This window comes from Lagenorhynchus albirostris, chromosome 16 (assembly GCF_949774975.1).
Source record: "Lagenorhynchus albirostris chromosome 16, mLagAlb1.1, whole genome shotgun sequence".
NCBI classification, from domain to species: Eukaryota; Metazoa; Chordata; class Mammalia; order Artiodactyla; family Delphinidae; genus Lagenorhynchus; species Lagenorhynchus albirostris.
In genome coordinates, this window is record NC_083110.1 from 28,616,262 (window position 1) to 28,635,810 (window position 19,549).

General features: G+C 43.4%; 1 protein-coding gene across 1 annotated transcript in view; it reads right to left on the reverse strand.

Annotated features, from left to right (window-relative positions):
• Window positions 1-19,549, reverse strand: part of KCNMA1 (potassium calcium-activated channel subfamily M alpha 1) — a 728,670-nt gene that overhangs the window by 216,682 nt on the left and 492,439 nt on the right. The window contains exons 6-7 of the mRNA XM_060126951.1: window positions 9,006-9,081; window positions 918-993 (exon numbers count right to left, since the gene is read on the reverse strand). Of these exons, the coding sequence (XP_059982934.1) occupies window positions 918-993; window positions 9,006-9,081 (152 nt within the window). The remainder of the gene's footprint in view (window positions 1-917; window positions 994-9,005; window positions 9,082-19,549) is intronic.

The following is a 19,549-nucleotide window of genomic DNA, read 5'->3' on the forward strand; positions in this document are numbered from 1 at the left end:
CTGCTTATTGAAAACAGCCAATGAACCCTCCGTATCTGTGATTTTTGGCACTTGGCAGAATTAGAGTGATTATCTACGGGTGATTTCAGCCAAGGATACCATCAGCATAAAGGAGTGGGTGGGAAACCACCAGATCTAGTGACCGAGTGATTGCCCGGCAGTCTTCCTTCCGATGAGAATTACAAAAATCCCAACGGGAGGGAGGGGTAACAATGCTTCCTTCCACCCCTTATGAGGACAGAGGCTCAGCAAGGGAAAGGCACCTTTACCCAAAGCTTCCAAGTTAGATGAGGCTCCTTCCAGCATTAAAGGTTTGTGTTTGTTTGAAACACACTTCCCACAATAGCTATGCTCCCTAGAAAGCAGGCAGAAATCTGCCCTGGGAAGGTGAGAACAGCTTGACAATAATATAAGGCTTTGGAGTCGTTGATTTAAAAGAATTAACATTTTTGAGACACGAAATAACTTGACAAGCAATCAGGCCAAAGAATCGAAGAGGGCTTTTTGTAAGGGGCAAGTGGAGGGAAATTGAGGAATCTGAATTTGTTGTTTACTAAGAGATGGGAGCCAGACGTGCAACCTGGTCGCCAACCTTTTCTGGTGATTGCTGAGGAAGCACTGCCATCTTGTGGTTGGCTGGGGTTATTGCAGACAGGAAAAAAAAAAGCAATGAAAGGGCCGCCATAGCAATACAGGTGAGCTGAAAAACGCAGGTGAAGGGTGTGACCGTGACTCACCATCTGGAACTAGTTTGGGGTAAAAGGATTGGAAATTTAGACAACTAACTGTGCAGTTGCTTCTCGTGTTTTTTTTGCATTCTACAGCTGGGCTGAAGTTTGTCTCCCAGGTAATAAAATGACTCAGAGAGGGCCTTGTTCCAGCAACGCCAGCACTGAAGCGTCTTCAAGGATACTTACCAAATGGATGAACCCGGCTGCTGTGAGCCACGTGCTGATAAATATGGAGAGCAGATTCACCAGCTTGATGGAATTACTGTGCAAAAGACACAAGCACAATCCCCAAGTTACAGAAGAAGACTCACCTGGGGCTGCCTTCCAGAGGAACAGAGCCTCTCTAGTGCCCACGCCCACGCCCAACCCCCCAGAGCCACCATAACGGAAGGATCTGAAAGGTGGCATAAGGAGCTCAGGCCAGAGCCTACAGGAAGATGACTCCTGAGCTACTGAAAGTTGTCCCTAAATTAAGCCCTCTGATGGTTTAAAATGTTTTCTTAATTTTTATTTTGAAAATCTTTAAATCTACAGAAATAGTGAAAGGACAATATAATGAACACTTGGATGCCCTTCACCTAGATTAACCAGTTAACATTTTGCTACACTGGCTTTATCTCTATACATTTTCTCTTCTTTTTTTTTTCCTTTTCCTGGCTGAACCATTTACAAGCACATTGTAGACATCATGACACAACCCCCTGCATACTTCAGCGCTGAACACCTAAGGAGGACACTGTGCAAGACAATCATAATACAATTGGCCTGCCTAAGGAAACTGACATGGATTCAGTAACATCATCTAATAGGTACTCTTAATCTAGATATCTCCAGTTGCTCCGAAATTAGCTTTACTGATGCTTTCATGTGTTCACCCTGATTCAGGAAGCCATCAAGGTTCATGTGCTGCATTTGATTATTATGTGGCTTTAATCTAGGGGTCAGGAAGCTTTTCTAATAAAAGGACAGACAGTAAATATTCAGGCTTCGCTGGGTCAGAAAGTCTCTGTTGGAACTACTCAATTCTGCTGCTGGAGCAGAAAAGCACCTTGGGAAACCTGTAAAGGAATAGGTGTGGCAGTGTTCCAGGAAAACTTTATTTACAAAGACAGGCAGCAGGATGACTGGCCTAAGTAGTAATGGCTACTCAGTTTGCCATTCTCTGCTTTATTCTCCTTTAATGTGTAAGTAACACACACTCCCAACCAATACACACACCCTTTTAAATCTGTCTTTAGTGCCAATTTAATTTTCTGTGCACCCAGGCCAGCTTTCATCCAGAATGTCCCATATTCTGGACTTGTCTGACTGTTCCCGCCTGAACAGATCCTGTTTCAATACGTCTTTTGAGAATACCCGCCTGGGATGGCATCACATCAGGAAATTCCAACTCAATTGCACCAGGTCCAGTCACCTGGTGAAGGTGGAAACGCCAGATGGCGCCACTGAGAGGTGCCCATTTCCCTTTGTAATTAATATGCCATCTGGGGAGTGGGACTCTGAGACCATATGAATATCCTATTCCCCAACAACCTTATACCTAAAAACTTCAGCATCCACCAGTGTTCCTTGAGGAAGATCGATTGCCACTCACGAGATATTTAACTCCCTTACAGTAGGGGCCTTGTCGGCAGGGACCCTGGGAGCAGTGAGTCCCTGGTGCACAGCAGGGCCTCTAAGAATCTGCACTGAGTGAGCAGGTCTCCCCTCTGTACTCGTCCCATCTGCCTTCACCCCGTTCACTCCTACTGGGTGTACAGCTCCTCAACCACTGTTGTCAGCAGGTCGCTGCCCTGTCCAAAGGCTCCTGTTGAGTAAAATACTAGGTCCAAATTCCCACCTTCAACACCCTCTGAAGGTTCAGGTCCTCCTACCATGATTCTTTCTACACAAACCAGGCAACTTCCATCACAGCCAGACTTACTCACCAAGTCTTTGTTTATGTTATTACTCAGCTCGAAAGCCCTCCCCATCTATCCAAGTATTTCCCTTTCTTCAAAGCCTGATTCAGTCCCTACCTCTTCCTTGAAGTGGTTCTACCCACGGGCAATACAAAGTGACCTACGTCTCCTTCACCTCCAGCTATCCATTGGCTGTCTTAAGGCATCGTTTCAGGTTTCTATTTGACTCTTGTGTTCCCACCTGCATCGTGCAGAAAAGAGCTCTATCTCTTTCCATCTCCCCAGAGGGGCCTAACACTGCCCACAGCGTGGTTCAGCCCATCATCCTGGATGGATTGATCTCCGAACACTCCCACCTCTTTCTCAAGGGAAACCAGTGGTTTAAATTCTCAGAGTTTAAGATCACAGTGATAAGAATGGCTAACACAGTTCTTTCACAGGGCTTACCATGTGCACCACCATTTTAAGTGCTTCACATATATTAACTCATCAAATCTTCATAATGACTCTATGAGGCGGTCCCAAGGTTAAGAAACTGACCCAAGTTCAACGCAGTAAGCAGCGGAGTTGGGACTTGAACCCAGGCAGTTTGGCTCCAGAGTCTGCCCTCTTGGCCACTACAGTGGAGAACAGTCACAGCCTGGGATCCACCAGAAAGTCTTCCTCATTGTGAAAGTGAAGCTGTGTGTTGAGGATATGAAGAGGGCCAGAGGCTACTGCCCCAGGGAGGATAGAGGCTATCACCACATCCTGTCCCCAACTAGTTTCTCAAGAGGAAGCCAAAATAAAGCAAAACCTCCCTGTCTCTGCCTTTTAGGCCCTCTGAGGTGCATTAACCTTGGAGAGAGAGAGACTGATGAGGGACAGGTAGCCAGTGGCAAAGGGAGAGATCTCAGGGAAATGTTGTTCATTTTCTCAGAGGATAATTAAGTGCCAAGGTGATGCACTTACACAGCCCTGGATCCTTGCAGTCTGATCAAAGCAGTGTCCCACCAATAGCCATGTGGGGCCCTCTTGAGAGATCACAACTATTGGAGTCTCCGAGCCTCATGGTGCTTTGGAAAAATGACCTTATATGGTGATTATTAATCTCTGATTGTCACAGTGATATTAATAGTACTTAAGGGAGCTCTCTGTTGTGTAGAGAACATTTAATCATTGTTGCTGAAGGAGTCCCTATTTAGCACTGAAATCTGATTATTTTTTATGGCATCTGCATCATTAGAGATGCCCAGTATTAGGAATTTGCTTTTCAAATGAAACTCTATGACCAGGCAATCATCTACAAGCTCTGTGCATGGACACAAGATTAACTCTTGGTGGACTTTCTCCATATTCTGAAATTTGAACCTCACCAAGCTGAAGAGGGCTCCTTGGAAAGAGGGAAGGGGTTGCAGGACAGGGTTGTGGGCTCTGCATGGCAAGAGGCCACTTCAGGGCCAAGCCCAGGGGTCTGGACCAAAGGGCAAGTTCCCAATGGTTAGAATGACTGGAACTATTCAGGTTCTAGCCCCCCTCAGGATAAGGGACAGATTGTGACGTTAGCATGAGAGCCTAACTTCATTTTCGTGTTTTCCATGATCATTTCTGGGTCCTGCCCCATGAGTTCTCACTAGCCATTAGAGTAATTTGTATCAGTGGATACAGTGAATCATCGTCCATGGGCAGGCACAGAGACTTCTCTGTTCTTATAGATCAGAGACCTTTTTTAGGACTCTGTAGATATTGGGAGAGAGAGTCTGTCTCTGTAGATACTGCAAGAATGAATGTCTGTCTTTTTCCAAGATCATAGCTGAAAACCCAGAACCACTGAGGGCCATCTCTGCTCTCAGTGTATTTAACAAGACATGTATGGGTTGAGACTGAAAGCATCACCTCTTTCCAAAAAGCAATACGAATTTATCTCTGTTCTACTTGACGAGTATTTTCCTCTTTGTTTCTGGCTGAGAATAGAGACAGGTGCCAATGCCCTTATTTTGTTTTATTGTTACGTTTGCTGGACAGATGTACAATCCCCTCAAAGTCAACTGCACTGTACCCCACGGGAATGAATGGCCTGAACTATAAGACACAGAGCGAAGCAAAATCAATTCAGGCTTGAATTCACCTGATGCTGTCCCTGGTTGTGACAGGAACTGGGACAATCCAAGTGTGTGGTTGTCCTGTCAATTCTAACCCTTAAATCTCTCCCCATCCCTCTCCCTCTTCTCCGAAGGCCAGCCCCTAGTACCACCTGCCTGGACAACTGCCTCGTGACTAGTCTCACGGTCTAGGGCTTAGACGTTTTAGACCCACTCTCTATACAACTGGTGGAACAGTGGATCTTTCTAAAATGTAAATCTGACCACGTTCCTCTCCTGCCCAAACCCCTCAACGACTCTTCCTTGCTCTCCGAGTCAAATCCATGACATCTGAGAACCTTCACGATGTGGCCTCTGCCTGCAGTCTCTATACCGATTACTCTTTTCAAGAACTTTAACCTTGGAGCCGTTTCTGAGGTAATATATGTAGTGCAGTGATTTCAGTTTCCAAAATGTCAAAAAAAAATGTGTTGTTTAGGTAAATGATGGTACATACATAGAGTGGCATGCTACGTGGGAAATGGAAGTGACATGGTAGAACATTAGTGAGGTTATCTCAACCATTGATGGTGCTGAGGAAACTGTGCTTTATCCTTTCCTACACTGTTGAAATGTTTACACTACGCTTTAATAATCAGAGGAAACAGTTAAGGCAACTACCTTTTTTTTTTTTAAAAAAAGCACTAGGTGCCCCATGCCCCCATCATAAGTATCTATATCTCCATCATCAGCATTAAATGAGGTATGGAATGACAGCCTTTAGACAGAGCTGCTTCCTTTGCTCTGACGTACGAGGCTGCTTGCCAGTTTGCTGGGCAGCTGAGGAACTCCCAAAAGCTCAGACAGTGGCACGAGGTCTCCCAGTGGCCCCTTCAATATGCCATTTATAGGACATGGAGCCTTTGAGGCCCTTCTGCTGGCTGGCAGTTTGGGGAATGACCTTGATGCTGTCCCGTTACTGTGACTCTCTGTTTTCTCTGTCATCCTGTTCACTCTGTCATCTTTTTCCTGATCTCCTCTTCATCCTTTCTGTCTCCCTCTTTCCCCACCCCTCTTTCTCTTTCTCTCCGCACCCCCCCATATATTTCTCTGCCCTGTTTCTTCCCACTTTGGGCCAGGAGAGGCAGCCGAAGAACGGAACATGAAACCACAATTTCATATCATTATTTCAAATCACATTTCAATGTCTCCACCGCTACCCAATACCCCAGGTTGCTGGGGACTGGCCGCTAGAGAAAGTCATACAAAACCCCCGGAAAGATGATGATGGGGTTCCACCCACCCGCCTGGAAGGTCCCTGTGAAAGCAGCAAAGTACAGAGGCGTTACCAGAAAATCCCTCAAGGTACGAAGCCCTACTAGGACCAAGGCTTCTGCTTCTCTGCGGCAGAGCCTGCGGGATCCGTGCCTGGGGCTCCCAGAAGGAAGGGGCCTCGACCAGCCAGGCAGCTGGAGAGGGAACGGGCTCAGAGAGCTATTCTAGACCTCCCGAGTTCCCACAATCAGATGAAGGTTCCGTCTGTGCCCGGTGATCGGGCCTCTCCCTGCCCTCCTAATCTCATCTTTCTCTTTTCCTACCATGGAAACCCCAGTCTCCAAGAGCACAGAATTACTCAACGTTCCCCCAAGAGCCATGTTCTACGTGCTTTCCTGCAGCTTCCTTGACTGGAAGTCACCCCACTCACCCTTCCCTCTCACACGCCTAATCTCCAGCACCACCAGAATGACACCTGGCTTTCTACAAGGCTCACCGAAGACACCCCCTTTGCCTTGAAAAGATCCCTGACTGCCTCGCACTTATGCCGAGCCCCACTTAATCACTCCCCTCCATGCCTCCCAAGCCCTGGGGGTACCTGTACCCTGAGCACCAACCGCACTGTGGGTCAGTCCTCCCCCAGGGAGCTCTCTGAAAGTAGGACTCAATCCCGGCACCCATGTCGCTGCTGCACAAATGGGGGCTCAATTCAGGCTTGAATTCACCCTGATGCTGTCCCTGGTTGTGACAGGAACTGGGACAATCCCAGTGTGCGGTTGTCATGGAAACCACCCTCCCACAAGACAAGGAGCTTAATTCTGTGGGAAGTGGGGTGTTTGGGGAAATGCTGCTGGGGGCTTAGGATGGCAGACATCCCAGTAGCCTGCCACCCCGTGACCCTCCCAACGTAGAGTCACCTCTTTCCCTCACTCGCTGCTTCAGATTGTCCCCCTCTGCACTGGGAGAATGAACCCCCATAATTGTGGAGTCATCAGGTGGAATGTTTCCCCAGGGATGCAAGCGCTATTTCCTGCATCCAGAGGAAAGGAGTCTTTTCCAAGGAATGGGAAGTTGGCGGGTCTCTTGGCAAAAGCCTAGAAAAAGATAGTTTACTCAGGGCTTCCCTGGTGGCACAGTGGTTGAGAGTCCGCCTGCCGATGCAGGGGACACGGGTTCGTGCCCTGGTCCGGGAAGATCCCACATGCCGCGGAGCGGCTGGGCCCGTGAGCCATGGCCGCTGAGCCTGCGCGTTCAGAGCCTGTGCTCTGCAACGGGAGAGGCTGCTACAGTGAGAGGCCCGCGTACCACAAAAAAAAAAAAAAAAAAAAAAGATAGTTTACTCAGATGGCTTATCATTCTCCCAAATCCAGGAAAGATCCACATGGAGTACGAGGCAGGTGAGAACACAGTTCTCTCCATGTTATTCCTCAGAGTAATGGCACCTTCTTAAAATGCTGGCGTCAGAGGATTGAAAGCCCCCTAAACAAGTAAACTCGAGACAGGGAGAAAGAGGCACTATAGCAGGTTAGACAGTGTGGATGACTCCACGTAACACCGTCCCCACAAGTATCTCTTAAATACAGCTCCTGGGATTGCCACTGGGTCCTCACCAAGTCTACCTGTAAAAATACAGTGTAGTGGAGCAAATATGATACAGGCAAAACTTGAGGACTGCTAGCTTTGTTGACCACTTTAATTTCAAGAGGAATATGAGTCCCTTGCATAGAAAAGTCATAGAAAGGTAGAAATGAAGGTTACTGTCACTCAGAAGAAATACGAAGAATAACAATATTCAGTCTATGTTAATAATAGTATACACTACTAAATGGAGCGCCAACCAATTCTGACCCCAGGATAATGAAAGTAAAGGGCGTTGGGACACACTGTAGAAGATTTCCATGGCATTCGACGCTTATTTTCTTTTAAACTTGACTAATAGGAAGTGAATTTATTCCCCCATTCACGTAGATGAATAGTTAGCGAGGGGAAACCAATGTGAAATGAAAACAAACGAAAATAAACAAAACACACTAAGACCCAAAGAGGAAAGCCTGTCACGTTTGTTGGATGTGACATACTCAGGAAGCTGAGTCCCAGCCTCAGTTACTGGGAAAACAATGCTGAATCCAAGCTCCCCCAAAATGCAGGTTTATTAATTACAAATCACAAACATAGAGATGTCCTGTTTTTCATCATTTATCAAACACGTTAAGACCAACCAAAGAGGAAATGGAACATTAGCAGTGAGCTTCTCAAAGTGTAATTTCCTATGAGAGAAATTTATGACCTGTACTTATTCTCCATTAAAGGACATCCAACCTCTTTTATTAGTTTATTCATCAAGGCAGCCCTGGTTTCCGGCCAGCTCTGAGAACCTGCAGGTCCTCAGGAAAGGGGTCTCTGGGGTTTTTTTTTCTCCTGGTCCAGTAGTGTTTTCCAGATCATAATACAGTTAACAGAAGTAGTCATGGTGCATTCGGCGGGCGGTTTTTAGATATTCCCCAGAAGGCAATTCACAGAGCAAGCCCCAGGGGCTACACGGGCTATAAAGTGAACATCTAGAATGTACTTTGAAATGAAATGATTTTCTGTTTGCCGTATGAGGTTTGTGATTGCCTCTCAAAGAGCATTGCTTCCATTGCTTTTATGGCCAGGTTCAATTTCTTTGTTAGTGATGTAATAAAGGGGTGATTTAAAACCCGGGAGCAAGGACTTCCCAATCAATGAACAGACCTATCCCTCACCCACTGTGCGCCTCTCTCCATGGTGCTGCGGCCGGTGTCCAAGCAACCCCACAAGGTCCCCCAAAACTGTCTCTACTTCCCCCCATACACAGCTGTTTCTTTCTCTCTACCATAGAGTCCCCGCCCTGCAGAAGACCCTACCTCTAGGCCTCCCCTGGGTTTCTGTGTTAGATCACTCTCTCTGTGCATAAGAGAACTCTAACTTTATTGTGATGAAAGTACACAACACCTGATATTTACAACGTGGCACTGGGGACCAGAACGACAAAAAAAATATGAGAAAAAACATCTTACCTTGTTTTCAGGATATTCAGAAACTGCAAAATTTCTGAAAACTGGATCAGCCTGAGAGCTCTTAAAAATCTCAACCCTGGAAAGAGAAATGAAATAGAGATGCATTACTTTCAATGTGTGGTTTTAATGTGCACACACTGCCGTTGGATTTACAGCTGCCAAGGTTAATGGGATATGAAATCCCTGCAGAAGAATGAAGCATCCCGTACCGTGGATGTAGCTCTTCCTCCTGGTCCTTGACTGGTTTAATCTCAGCTGGTAACCTGACTGTTTCATTAAAGGGGCCCTGCATGGAGCCACTGCAGATGATATTCTGGTGGGCAGAGCCCAGTTTACTGAGCTTTCTCATGCATCCATCTCTGATTTTTTTTTTTTTTTTTTTTTTTTGTGCGGTACGCGGGCCTCTCACTGTTGTGGCCTCTCCCGTTGCGGAGCACAGGCTCCGGACGCGCAGGCTCAGCGGCCATGGCTCACGGGCCCAGCCGCTCCGTGGCATGTGGGATCCTCCCGGACTGGGGCACGAACCCGCGTCCCCTGCATTGGCAGGCGGACTCTCAACCACTGCGCCACCAGGGAAGCCCCCCATCTCTGATTTAAAGCACTATTTCTAAGTTACATGGTTGTCTGACAGGATTCTGTCTCTGAAAAATACTGGGAATAGCTCAGGGTAACCCTTGTGCTAAGAGCAGATTAGGAACAAGTCAGATAACCTCACCTCTTTGGTGGATTTTCTTTTTTTTTTTTTCAATCTTTATCTGCCGTTCTGATAAAATGAAGAGTATAGCTCACTGTGTTATCTGTTTCCCACAAGGTTCTATATTTTTCTTCCAATCAAAAAAAAAATCAAATCATTACGATATCACACCCCATATACTTCAGGATTCACAACTTATATAATTCTACTTTTACTGAGTGTCAAGATACAGGCTTCTCCATTCTAAATCAGCAACCTCTCTTGAATGGAGAAGAAGAGCCAGTGTTTCTATGTAGCAGGAGAGAGAAGGAAATGGGGAAGGAAGACACAGTTGAGGATTCAAGAAAATACAGATTATTGTTGTGTTTTCATAGCCTTGGGTAAAATGTACTTCTGTTGAGATCAAATTTGTGAGTCAAAAACAATCTGAATGACTCATGGGCTTTGAATCTTGGCAGCTGTGCAAGAAAACTGTTTACAAAATACTTTATTACAGCTTTGAGACACTTTCAATAGCACACCCACTCCCAAGGGGATTCAAAGCATTTTATTAAGCTTCCGCATGTGCCATGTGTGGAGCTGAGCACAGAGTGGGCTAAGTTGTGGACAGGCAGCTCGATGTCCGTGGCTGAGAGTTTATTCGGCCCAGTATGTGAGGCAGTAAAGCGGGGAGGCGTGCAGAGTGGTGGGAAGAAGCGGTGGTGATTCTCTCGAGACCCCAGGGTGAATCAAGGAAAGGAGACAGACCGGAAGTTCTCCCCTAAACAGCTCCATATTGGGCTCAGTTAGATTACTCCTTGTTCAAGCATAAGGTGACAAGGAAAAACTAACTTAAAGCCCACAGACGGAAAAACCCCACTGCTCAAGAGGGACAAAAGGATATGGCTCAAGAGGAAAATTTCTCATCTAAAAGGATTTACCTTCGCGGACAGAAGACTTTTTCAGAAAACATCTGCCTTCTGTTCTGAATGATATTCATACTACTTTTATTCAACAAGAAAGTACAGAGATGAGAAGGGATGTGGATGAAATAAAAGTCTCAGGAGCCAAAAACCCAGTCCTAACTGAGCTGATGAAAGGTTGACTTCACACTGCTAACAACGGGGGGCAGAGGACAGAATGGAGAGGTCATCTCACAAGGCAGAGAAACGGGAAGACAAAAGATGGAACTTAGGATAACAGAAATGGAGTGGAGATCACAGAGATCCAACCTATGAATAAAATGTGTTCCAAAGGGAAGTGCAAGCAACACATAGATCATAAGTAGCAGCCAGGACATGACAGGATCGAACATTCTGGATATGAAAAAAATGACTCGAGATTAAAAGGCAAAATGAACGATTAGCTCTGAGAGACTGACACCAAGAAGTATCTTATTGTCTTTCCCTTCAAATTTCAAGTATTAAAATAAATGAAGATATAAAAATCAAAAAGTGTCAGGGTGAGGAGAGGGTTACCATTAAGGCAATTAAGATCTCATTACATAACAGTAAGTGTTAAGCAATGACTGTGCAACACGCAGAATTTTAAAACAAGGAGAGTCTGACCCAAGATTTTTATGCCCTGTCAAGTAGTTGTTCAACAGTATAAGGGCAACAAAAAACACTTTCAAATATCCAGGTTCTCAGAAAATATATTGTTTGAACAAAACATTTGCAAAGAAGTTCGTTAAGTCTTACTAATCAGAATGGGGGTGGTGCAGGCTGGAAAGTGAATTGTTAATAAACTCTCCTGTTGGTCCGAAGCATCCAGCCCCACCTGGATGGCTGATCTGACTGCAGCATCACTGTCACATGTTGCTGGGAGGTAAAATAACACATTTAGAAGCTCGAGGTAGAAAAAGACTGGCAGTGAGTACTGAAACCAGTCAGGGATATAAGGATGCTTTAGTAACATATTAGCTGCTAATAGTTTCATCCTGAAAAAGTGTGTGTGTGTGTGTGTGTGTGTGTGTGTGTGTGTGAGAGAGAGAGAGAGAGAGAGAGAGACAGAGAGACAGAGAGACACAGAGACACAGAGAGAGAGAGAGAGAGAGCGCTTTCATTTATGGAAACAAAAATTGAATACAAATGGCCCACGCTTTGAATGGGATTTCTTTCTTTTTATCGTGAAGAAATGCCTTTTGCATCCTGCATTATTGGTTTGTTGTTTGTCATACTTTAAAGCGACTCACAAAAATAAGATAGAATAAAAACTTTTCTTTTAATTGAGGTGTATGAAAATAAAGGTAGGAAAAAAAAAAAGAATGCAGTAGTCACAAGGTCCTATCTTCTCGCTAGAGATAAACTGTAGATCTAGGTCTGAGCTCTTTCCCAAGGAAAGCAAGCAGGGAGGCACTCTAAGATGAACAAAGGAGGAAAATAAGCTGGTTCTTAGGAGAAGAGGTTATCCCAGGAGGGGGACTCAAGAGAAATGTCTGCCTGCCAAAGGGGCCTGGGGTGATGCAGGAGCAACGTTCTCACGGGCCGAACAATGGTGGGCTTTGTTTATTTGACTGCCTCGTGCTGGTCACTGTCACTGGGTTTCACTAATGCAAATGAGAAAAAAAGTTCTACATAGGGCTAAAAAAATTCAGTCTACGTGTTCTCCTCAGATCAAGTCAGACACTTTGGAGAAATGCTTGGTCTGAAGTGTCTATCCTTCAGGCCACCGCTCACAGCATCTCCCGAACTGCTTTCTCCCCTGGACCACCTGTGGTCTATTCTCAGCACAGTAGCCAGAGTGAGTCTGTTACCAGGTAAAATGGATCATGCCGTTCCTCTGCTCAAAATCCTCCAATGCCCACATTCCACACAAAGTAGAAGTCAAAGTCCTTCAAGAACCTAAAGCAAAGCCAGCCCTCATTCTGGACCTGCTAGCCTCTTGCCCTCACTCATACTACTTTGCCTCTGATCTGGCCGTCTTCCTCAGTGATCCTTGACTGTGTACGGGTGCTCCTGCCTCAGGGCCTTTGCACATGCTCTTCTCTCTACCTGGAATGCTCCTTCCCAAATGGCCACATGATGCCCTCGCTCACCTCCTTCACGTATTTAATCAACATAACTTTCTCAGGGAGATCTTCCCTGGCTACTCTGTCTAAAAGTGCAACTCCCCCCTCATCCCCACCCCACCCCCCAAAAAAACTCTTTATTCTGCTTGACTGCTTTATTTTTCTCCCCAGAATAAAGCACGAGCATCTTACTTATTTATGTAGTTTACTTTCTGTCTCCTTATCCACAGCACCAGCTCTAGGAGGGGAGGGATTGATGTCTATTGTGTTCACGGCTGTATCCCATGTACCTAAAATAGTGCCTTGCATAAGGTGGATACTCAGTAACTACTTGCTTGAATTGAACTGAATGAATCAGACTTCTGAGAATTAGATGGCAGAGAGCTAAAGGTTAGAGGCTCTGCATTTGGAACTCTGAGGCTACACATTGTTTTCTAAAGGGAAAAGCCATGACTCTGAAAGTTCACCTGACAGAGGCCAGGGCTGACACTCTTAGGAAATATGAAGAAGCCTAACCGGGAAAGAGCCTTGACCAATGGTCACGCTGCTATACTCAGAGAGGTCCTGAAAGAGGACAGACAGCAACCTCAGACTCCATAAAGAGGCCAAGAAAAGGAAGCAGTGGGATGGGCAGTGCCAAAGTGACAAATTATTCATCTCCTTCGCTTTGTAACACTATATTCTTATTATTTATTTTATATAATTTAAAATCTCTGAAATAAAATTATTTTTTAGGAAATAGAAATTGGCTATAACAGAGTTGTGAAGAAGAAAATAACATATTAATCATGCTCTCCAGAAGTCTAGAGAGTTTCATGAGCAAGTTCCTTTAAACGATCAAAAAATAGTAAACTTCTCTACATATCAATACTCTCTATTATATAGTGAAGTAATAAAAATGGACTTTTCTCTCTCTTTCTGTACTTTGTATTGGTTAGAAAAGTGGTATTATTATTACTTTAAACTATTGGTAAAATGATGATGTTGACAATGATGTAAATCTATTATGATTGATCACCTGCTCTTTTTAATTATTTCTACATGCCTAAATCTTTAGCTCTATCTTATTTAATCCATACAACCGAAGAAAATAGCTAAGGATACACAGGCTAGAGAATGTGTCCAGCACACAGTTTGTAAGCAGCACAGCACAAATTTCAACCCAAATTTATGTAACGCCACAAAACCCAAGCTCGTAACCACTGCCCCGGCACAGCCTTTGGTCAGTCAGTTCCGATTCCAAACATCAGCACTCAGGTAAGCACTTCCAGCACTTGCGATCATCTTGCCAAACTCTCCTACCAATTCGCATTTCCGTCAGTAGGGAAATGCCCTTTGCCTACACCCCCATCAGACCGAGTATTCTGATTAAGAAAAGACAGGAAGAAGGAAGGGAAAGGAAGGGAGGGAGTAAAGAGGGAGGGAGGGAGGGAAAGTGGGAGTCCCACTTTGATAGGCCTCAACCCCAAATAGAGCCCATCACTGTTTTATTCTGCTTTTCTAGGTTAACAAATGAAGTCAACTGTGTTTTCACATAATTATTAGTCATTTTATTTTCTTCTCTCAAGTGCTTTATAATTGTCTCTGCCAGATTACCTGTGGGTTCATCTTATTCTTTTATTATGTTTGAGCTCTTTCATAATGAGAATATTATATGTTATATATTTTATCCCACGGTTCATCATTCTTCTTTTAATTTTGCTCAAAGTTTTTTTTTTTTCTTTCCTAAGTCTTAGATTTTGCTTAAGGTGTTCTGTTTTGTTTTTTTCCCTGAATTCCAAAGTTTGTGATATGGTCAAATATATCAGACTTCCATCATTGTTTCTTTGCTTTAAAATTTATAAATGGCCACCTCCATCGTAAAAACCAGATTTTTTTAAAATGCATGGACATTTTCTCTTTGTACCTTCAGGGTGCGAGTTCTGAACCTTGGCTGCACATTTAAATCACCTGGGAAGCTTTAAGAATTATTGATACCTTGGTCTCACTCCCTCCTCCCCAATTCTGACTTAATGGGTCTGAGGTACAGCCAGGCAGAGGGAATTCTAAAGCTCTTCGATGATTCTAATGAGCCATCACCATTGAGAAGCACTGAAAACTTTTTCTACAAATGAGCAGGAAGTAAATATTTTAGGTTCTATCACAACTACCCACTCTGCTGTAAATGACATGTAAATGAATGCACGTGACTGTATTCCAGTAAAATTTTATTCAAATAGATAGGCCATGGAGCCTCGTTTGCTAAGCCTGCTTCAGAGACCAGCTATTCAAATTCCACGCGCACACGAATCGCCTGGGATCTGTTAACATTCAGACTCTGTTCCATGGGTCTGAGATGGGCCTTGATGCTCTGCATATCTAACCAACTCTACGATGTCACCGATGCTTCTGGTCAGAGACCAAACTGAGAAAACAAAACTGCAGGGCGTGGGTTCCCAGACTTTGTTGCCACTGCAATCACCTGGAAATTCTGGAATAACACTGGTGTCTATCTCCCACCCTCAGATATTCTGATTTAATTGGTCTGGGTGACAACCTGGGTGCAGACATTTTTTATAACTCCCCACATGATTCTAACGTGCAGCCAAGTGTGGGAACCCCCCGTTTAGGGTATCTTTTCTTCTTTTAACCTTTAATTTGTAAATCCATCTTGACGTATTTATTTATTTTGGTTAATAGTGGGCCAAAGGGACCAAGTTTTATTTTTTTCCCCAAACAGTTAGCAAATTGCCTTTTCCCTGAGTAATCGCTTGAGTAGTCTAAAACCAGTACTATATCCATTAAGCACCCTGTCTCTTTACTTTTTTTTGTGGTACGCGGGCCTCTCACTGTTGTGGCCCCTCCCGTTGCGGAGCACAGGCTCCGGATGCGCAGGCTCAGCGGCCATGGCTCACGGGCCCAGCCGCTCCGCGGCATGTGGGATCTTCTAGGACCGGGGCATGAACCCACGCCCTCCCCCGACCCGCCCCCACCCCGCATCGGCAGGCGGACTCTCAACCACTGCGCAACCAGGGAAGCCCTGTCTCTTTACTTGTAAAGAACATACTGGCTAACTATAAATTAGAAAAAATCCATAGTATAATAATAGATTACTTATAAAATAACGCCTTCAGCTCAAGATCTTAGGAAAAAAGTAGTCTTAACAACCATAGAAGAAAAGATGATTTCTACTTTAGTGTTTATACTTGAATAATCAGAGAACTAATAAAGATTAAAAGTGATAAAAATTTTCAAATCATTTTATGGGGGCAAACAATAACAATAAAACAAACAAAACACATGCTTATCCAATAAAGAAACAAACAGACTGGGCTTTCCGGGTGGCGCAGTGGTTGAGAGTCCGCCTGCCGATGGAGGGGACGCGGGTTCGTGCCCCGGTCCAGGAAGATCCCACATGCCGCGGAGCGGCTGGGCCCATGAGCCGTGGCCGCTGAGCCTGCGCGTCTGGAGCCTGTGCTCCGCAGCGGGAGAGGCCACAGCAGTGAGAGGACCGTGTACCGCAAAAAAAAAAAAAAAAAAGAAACAAATAGAAAATAAAGTCATGCACAATTTCAGGCTAATAAAATTTGAAATCCACACTGAGAGGGATGACTTTCCAAAAAATGTAAACTTTGTAAGTTCATACACACAAAAAAGAAAACCATGACAGGATGATAATTGACATATAAATTGAAATTTTTATTAATATCTTCCCCTCAGAGAGTTTGCACCCATGTGATTTATTAAATTTTTAAAAACATTTACATTTTAATGAAACTCTAAACTATTCCATGATACACAAAAAGAGGCAAAGCTATTAAACTTGTTATAAAATAATCATAACCTGGTACCAAAAACTGCCTCTCAAAACACAAAAGTAAAATAAGCTAAGATTAGTGATGCTAAAGTTCTACATAAAATACCAACATAGATAATTCATCTGTGAATTCAATTAAGAAGCCAGAGCATTCTGCTTAACCCTAACAGACTGGACAGAATGATTTATCTCTGCCTCCTCTCAAAACTTCACTAAAATAATATTGAAGGGGGGAAAAAACAGCAAAATCCCACAAGGGCAGGAAGAAGGGAAGAGAAACTACAGCACATTAACAGAAAACCACAAAACGATGGTAGACGAAAAGTGGATATTCTGTTGGAAATCAACTTGGCAAGGCGGAGAAACCTGATAACATATATAGTAAGAAACATATATATAACATAATAAAAACAACATATCAGAAATGTTCTTGGTCAATACATTTGATAAGGAATTTCACAAAGACAGGTTGGTGGGGCCTGGTGGGGTGGCCAAATCATAGATAAGGAGAAAGCAACTGTTCAAAAGATGAAATGAGGTGACCAACACTGGGAAGTGGGAGGCTGGGACAACTCACTAATGGATTGGGGTACGAAACAGGAGCAGCCAGGATAAAGCAGCAAGTGTGGGCATTGTAGTTGTTACAGCAATATCCCACGTGAACTGGTGACTCTCAGGAGAAAGCTGTAAGACCAGTTATTGGACCAAAATACACTGCCACATACCCACCCCATCACTCCTCAGACAAGGTGCGTTAAGCAAAGACAGCGTTCTAATATAGGCTAACAGAAAATCTCAAATCCAAAGAGCACGAAATCAAGAATCACCAAATATCTGAGGAAAGTCAAGCTTTCTTTGAAGAAAGGCACGTAGTCCAGCACAATTTACACTTAATGATACAACGTTAACAAAGCAACAACTTTAGAAAAAGTTTGAATGAAAAACAAAGAATTGTCAGAAAATATGTCAACTCAGCAAAGATAAACTAGATATTTTAGAAATTAAAATTTTAAACATCAAAACTTTAAAAAGCCAACTCTTAGAAGAATGGATACAGCTACACACAAACTACAGGGCTAGACTATCAAACAGAGGTCTCTTCATACAAACCGGAAAAGGGGTGAAAAGTACAAAAGGGAAGTTGAGAGACAGGGAAGACAAGTGTAGAATTTTTAACATTTACGTAACTGAGTTTCCAGAAGGAAAAAATACAGGCAATACAAAGCAGGAAAACTGGAAATTCCCTGGCGATCCAGTGGTTAGGACTCCAAGCTCTCACTGTTGGAGCCTGGGTTCAATCACAGGTCGAGGAACTAAGATCCCACAAGCCTCCTGGCGCGGCAAAAAAAAGAAAACAGGAAAACTCTCAAACATTAGAATAAAGTTTCCCAGATCAAAGGCATGACCTGCATCCTCAGATTGGAAAGGTCTGTTAAGTGTCCAGCAGGATAATTTTAAAGGACCCAAATTGAGGCATATTACAGTGACATTTCAGAACACCAATGCAAAGATATAAACTCCCCAAAGCAATGAGAATCAAATTATTGCCAGAATTCTCCTGGCTGCACTGGATTCAAGAAAACAAAGGAAAGATAACACCACAATTTTCAGGAGAAATTATTTTGAGCTAAAAAAGATATACTTAACCAGCTGAAAGAAAAATAAATCCAAAAGCAAGTGAGATACAAGAAGCAATGCAAGAAAAGAGTAAAAGTAACTGATTAGCTTTATGTGTTGACTGAATATTACAAAAACTAATAAATAATAATAATAATGATGATTTAAAAGTAAAACCTCTAGATGATACTACATGGAAGATGAAGGAGAGAGGGCAGTGAAGGTCAGAAAGTTGTGCTAAGTTCTTGTATTGCTTCAGGAGAAAGTACTAATTAATTATACATATTAATAGAAAATCTTAAGTTTAAGCATGTGTATCAAGAACTTAGGAATACATTTGGAATTATAAATTCCAAATCTCAGAAGGAAAAAAGAACAAAAGAATTTGATCAATCCAACTGAAAGAAAAGGATTGTGAAAAAAGAAAAGAAAAAAGCATATTAATTAGTATTAATAAAATACTACTGCAACAGCAAAAAGAATTATTTTTTAGTAATCACAACGAAATTGAGTGAGTTAAATTTATCTATTAATTGACAAAGACACTCAGATAATATAAAAACAGCAATAATCCATTCCAGATGCATGTAAGAGGTTCACTGAAAAGAAGGAAAGTTAGAAATATGTACCAGACAAATGCTGACCAAAGAAAAACAGGCAAACAGAACAATAATGATATCATATAAAGTGGCAGCTACTGTGAAGATGTACAAAAGAAAGAGTAATACTTCATATTCATAAAAGGAGAAATCCACCAAGAATATGTAACAGTGAAAAAAGTTTACACACCTAAGACTATATCTTTGCAGTACATATACAACAAAATCTGGCAAGAATGCATCAAACAACAAAAACTGACAAAGCCACATCACAGTGGGAGACTCCAATATTCACTTTTCAGACACTAGCCAAAACATAAGCACAAATAAGAAGTGCTCATATAACACTTAGTTCCTTGGGATATATTTGTATATATCTATCTGAATGGATGGACAGACAGATACATACATATATTATACCCAGTAAATAAAGAACACACTCTTCAGTAGCAACCTCTGAACAGTCATGAAACTGACCATGTACTAGGCGACAAAGAAATTTTACCAAATTCCAAACTACAGAAATCATATAGGCCACATTTACCACAAAGCAACAAAATAAGAAAAATCACAAAAAGATAAGCAGAATAGGGCCTTGACTGGTGGTGCAGTGGTTAAGAATCTGCCTGTCAATGCACGGGACACGGGTTAGATCCCTGGTCTGGGAAGATCCCACATGCCATGGAGCAACTAAGCCCGTGCACCACAACTACTGAGCCTGTGCTCTAGAGCCCACAAGCCACAACTACTGAGCCCTTGTGCCACAACTACTGAAGCCCATGCACCTAGAGCCCGTGCTCTGCAACCAGAGAAGCCACTGCAATGAGAAGCCCACGCACCGCAACGAAG